Here is a 5,228-nt window from a genome sequence, read left to right as displayed (position 1 = left end):
TCTGAGCTTCATTGAGTTGGGGGCTGTTGAGGGGAAGGGTGTCAGAATTTGTTCAATTTGTTCACATGTCTTGTCCCTGGCTGCCTGGTGGGAGTGAAGTGGCAGAACAGCAGAGTTAAGAAAAGATCAGATCTTGGATGAGAGAGCCGGTGAGGACAGAATTCCTTCTGGACCGCAGGATTATGTTTTCAATGGTAGACCCCACAAAGAAAAAAGAGCACTTCTCCCACCTCTTCCAACACCCAGGAAAAACAAAGAAAGGTGTCCATAATGAAAAAAAAAAATCTATACATATACCCAGAATTTTTCCTTTTATTTACAAAGTAGTAAACCAAATCCCTGTGTGAACATATATAGCCAATATACTATAATGCTGCGTATGCCATTTCCCCCTCGCAGGACTTCAAGTTTGGCCACTTTTTCTGACTTAAGTCAAAAGCTACTTTCATCTATATGAACACACGATGGTAGCAGGCCTGTGTAGTCACCCCCCACTTACAGGGAATGGCGGAGAGTAAGGGAAAGGGAGAAAACGAGATGTAACAGAACCTATTCCACCGTCCTTACTCTCACCCACTGCGTATCTCAGAGGTTCAGCGCCTGAGCCAGTCTCTACAGGAAACTTGGGCTGTTCTAGAAATGTCTCCACTTAGCTCTCTCCACGAGTAAGGACGGCACCCTAGGAGTGCTTCCGAGGAAACATAATGAGTTCAACCCGAGCATCCTGAAGGAAAAGGAAGTTACTTGAAATGTCTAACTTTAAAACAAGGAGTAGCCGAGGTTTGGGCATGTTCGCGCCCGAGCTCCCGAGAACTTCTGGCACCGTGTGAAGTCTGCGCACTGGCCTCAGCCACAGAAGAGAAAGCCCAAGTGGGAGTCACAGCAGCCGTGGGGCACCTGAAAGCCTGTGCCTGACTGACTAGGGTCCCAGGAGTTGCCAGAGGTGGAAAAGATCTGCCTCTTCCACTACGTGTTTACGCAAGCCACGGCATCCATTTTTTTGAGCCAAATTCCCAAATATTTCTCTGAAAACTACAGATACCCCTCCGTGGACTGTTTTCCAACGTATTTCTCCGTATGGATTCGAACAGCCACAGGTGCGCCTCTTCTCTACAGATCTGTCTCTCTCACACACACACACATAGAAACGTAAACGCACACACAGTCTGCATGGTGGGCCACTCATACCAAAAATAAATACTCTCGTGTCTCTAAATTATTTATAGAACTAATCTTATTTTTGAAATATGTTAATAAATAATCTAAGTGGGGGAGGGAGTTGAAGTGTTTTCTTCTTTTTTGCACTTATGTTGATGGATAGCCACAAAGCGTCATCATTTCATATTACTAAGAAAAAAAAAATCAAACCCCAAACTCCAAAACCTAAAAAAGTCCCCCCCGAACCAAATGCCCTCTGTAAATATAGTTTTAAAATGATGAGTAAGCTACTGTACCATCAGCCCCATTTGGTTATATATCATGTTAGTCACTCAGCAGTAGCCAGTCCATGAAATCCTCATGGGTAGTGCAACCAGTTAAAGAGTGTATAAAACATTATACATATAAAAACTCTCACATCCTTTGGATGTTTGCAGTTCATCATAACTTTGTGGTTACCTTTCCGCAACATAAATTAAAAAGAAATCTCACACACACACACACACACACACACACACACACGCTCACTCACACAGACCCACATAGAGAAACCCCTTCATCCAGGCATACACCATCCAGAGAGTGTAGTGCATGGGACTGAGTTCTGTGAGGCACGAAGGGAGTGGTCCCATCCTCAGGGCAGTCCGTCATCTTCAAGGCTTAATGCCACTCGCTGGGGAGACAGAGCAAAGAAATCGCCATTAGACCCACAGGAGCTATTTACTGAGTCCCCACGAGGCAGCAGTCATTCTATTACCTCACAGGCATTGGCTCACATAATCTTCACACTACCCCAAGAGACAGCTTTGTCCTATTTACGTTACAGATGAGGAAACGGAGACTCAACGAGCTTTAACAACACTTGTCCTGGGTCACAAAGCAAGTGGATGAACTAACATTTGAACCCAGACCCCTGTGAATCCAGAGCTGTCGCTTTCTCCAGCATTCTCTGTCTCGTTGTAAAGGAGTGCTGTGGAGATCCCCACTTCCTCAGTCCTTCCTTATAGGATTTTAGGTTTCTTCAACATCAGTGGGTTAGCTCTGGCAAATGTTTACTCCCAGGCCGTTAGCTCCTTGTCTCTAGCTTGTGAGTCACTATTAGGCAGGCGATCTGCCGCGCCCCTCCTAACTGCTTACACAGAATCGGAAGGCGATACAGGTCAATTACACTCAATCCTCTGTCCCTCAACCCTACTTTCTAGTCATTAGATGCTAGATTTCCCCTCACAAATGGCTGTTAGTGGGCTGAGCCCATTAACCCCTGAGCTGGTCTATTCCATTGGAGCAGTGGACAGTGGACTTAACCTGTTTCCTCTACTGACAAGAGTTCTGTTTCTCTAAATATTCTGATGTTCCCCGATTCTCTTAGACTCAGAGAGTTCTATACAAACCCTGAAATCTGCAGACAGTGTCTGAGTTCCCTTCCTTTCCTTCTGAGTGTTTTGTCCTCCAGGCTATACATCTAGCTTTCCCCAACTGGGTCTGTTTGTAATCCTGTTTCCCACTCTTCCATTTCCTGGGTACACTCCTTTGGGCAGACCCCAGTATTTCAGTATCTTTCTCCTACCTAAGTGAATTTGGGCTAACCACTTTACCTCTCTGAGCCTTGGTTTTACCATCTGTCAGATGGGAGGACCTACCACATAGAGTTGTTGAGAAACCAAATGAGATCATCTCTGTAGAGTGCTTAACACGTGTGGGGTCCAAAGTATTCTAGATCAACCTGACCAGCATAATAGAACCAGACTAGCATTTCCCATCTGTGGACAGCCTACAGCCAATTCAAAGCGACCCTGCTGCCTTTCAAATCATCTTTGGGTTATTTGTGGTTTTGCGTGAATGCCACGGCCTTGCTCTACCAGCACAGACACTGGAGACTCTCTTCTTTTGTCCAGTTACCCTCCCACTCTCTCCGAGACAGATCTCTAGACCAAAGGCAGTGGTGGTGGAGCTACCTGAGAGAAGGACAGGGAGGAGAACAGGTTGTTGAGAGATCTGATTCTCAGAGCTCCCAGGCTATTTCCCCCATGGTGTAAGTGGAAAGAACACGGACTTTTGTGTACATACAGACTGGAGTTTTTATCCTGGTCCTGCCACTTTTTAGTTGTGATCCTAGGCAAGTTATTCAAGTTCTCTAGTCTCAGTTTCCTCATCTGCAAAATGGGGCATATCATATCAACTTTATAACGTTACTGTGAAGACTACACAAGGAAATGTACATAAAACACCGAGTCAGGTCCGACACACAGGAGGTTTTCACTAAAAGTCGATTTCTTTCCTCTCCTACTCTATTTCTCTGCTGCTGGCGGGAGCTTATTCCTCGGGCCTCAGATGCCTCCGGAATAGCTCCTCCGGAGGGATTATTTGCTCCTTGGGACAGAACGCCACTTGACACGTGTAGAGTGCTTTGTGACTCACAAAAGCTCTCGCACGTGTGCTCTCTCGCCTGAACGCTATGAATTTAGGAGGGAGATGGAATGGGGGTTATCATTCCCATTTTACAAATAGAAGTGAGCAGAGAGAAGCGACTAAGGCCACAAGGCTACGGCGCAGTGAAACTGGGAGCCAGCTCCTCAGGCTACGCTCAACGCTTCTTCCACTGGGCCCCCACCCCAGTCCGTAAAACTTGGTCCAGTGCCTGTTCGCGTGATTGGCCGAGGTTAAGTCTCAAGGCCACCCGCCAGCCCTCCTCACTTGCTCAACTTCACTTCCCATGCCTCCCCTTCATGAATAATGTGCTTCCGTGGCGAAGGTAGTCTGCTCTGCCCCATACTTGATCATTTCCTCCACACGCCATTTCCTCGGTCTGCAAAGAACTCATCTTTCCTCTTTGCCCCAGCACCCAGCTTACAACGTGCAGCCTTCCAGGACCAGAACGCCTTCTAGGATTGGCTGCACCTGCCTAGGCTCACGCCCTCACTCGCCAGCCCCTCAGACTCAAAGTGGCACTGCCCTACCTTGCACTTGACGACAGGCAGCTCGGAAAGAGGGTTCTTCGGGAGTTGGTGCAGCTGTGACCTTGGTTCCCCCGGCAAGACAAACAGCTCCTTGAGGGCAGGGGCTGGGTCTTCCAGTTCTCTGGTCTCCCCAAGACAGGGCTCTGCCCACACTGGGTGATCAAAGTTGCTGATTGCCTGACAGGGGGATGGACTGGATGACCTAGGAGGTCACACTCAGCCCCCTGACTCTGCTATGCGACCATGACATCTGCTTCAGACACTTTGTGGTCCTTGCTCCCCCAACAAGCTAGGTCCTATTGTACCCCTTAGCCTTTGCACATGCTTCTTTCTGGAATGCCATTTTCCTCCTTCTCTTGCCAAAAAACTGCTGGTAACCTTTCAAGGCTACTGTTCATCTATCACAGCCTCCGTGAGACATTCCCTGCCTGGTTTCCCAAACAGAATTAGCAGCTCCCTTGTTGATGGTCCCACAGCATTTGTCCAGCAAACGTGTACTGGGAGCCAGCTACGCTGTGTTAGGCACCAGGGAAACAGATGAGTCAAATGATCCTGCCCTCAAGTTCACAGTCTAGTGGGGAGACCAATGAGCAAAAAGACAAGTTGACTACAGTGTGACAGGTGCTGTGACGGAGAGAGGCTGTGGAAGAACAAAGAAACCAGGGAAAGCTTCCTGGAAGAGAGACTCCTGAGCTCCACCAATGCGCAACGCACACGGCTATACAACAGTTAGTGACTCTCACCCCCACCAGCGCCTCGGAAGCGGGTACATTCCTTCCTTCCTTGTGAAGCCCCATATCCAGGGCCGCGCTTGGCTCGCAGCCAGCATACAGCGTTTGTTGAAATGAATACATTTGAATTGCATGGCCACAGTTACCCTTCCAGGCCAAGGGTTCTGAAGACTTACTCAGCAGGAAGAAACACATTTGGCTTCTTTACCTTAGGAAGAGCCTCTAGCTACGAGGTGGTCCTGATACATTTCCACCCCAACCACCCACCCCAGCATTTCTGTGTCCCCGGGGCCTAGAATAGTGCCTGGCGCATGGTAGGTTCTTGATAAATGTTGGAAGGAAGGAAGGAAGGAAGGAAGGAAGGAAGGAAGGAAGGAAGGAA

General features: G+C 48.1%; 1 protein-coding gene across 1 annotated transcript in view; it reads right to left on the bottom strand.

Moving 5' to 3' along the window:
- Window positions 1-294: 294 nt before the first annotated feature.
- Window positions 295-5,228, bottom strand: part of LRP8 (LDL receptor related protein 8) — a 79,073-nt gene continuing 74,139 nt past the window's right edge. Inside the window, 2 exon segments of the mRNA XM_040627283.1 lie at window positions 295-1,831; window positions 4,116-4,292. Of these exon segments, the coding sequence (XP_040483217.1) occupies window positions 1,793-1,831; window positions 4,116-4,292 (216 nt within the window). The 3' untranslated portion in view covers window positions 295-1,792.

Source organism: Ursus maritimus, unplaced genomic scaffold (assembly GCF_017311325.1).
Source record: "Ursus maritimus isolate PB19 unplaced genomic scaffold, ASM1731132v1 scaffold_12, whole genome shotgun sequence".
In the NCBI taxonomy this organism is placed as follows: Eukaryota; Metazoa; Chordata; class Mammalia; order Carnivora; family Ursidae; genus Ursus; species Ursus maritimus.
Note: the sequence above shows the minus strand (reverse complement) of the source record. Positions and strands in the feature narration are given on the sequence as shown.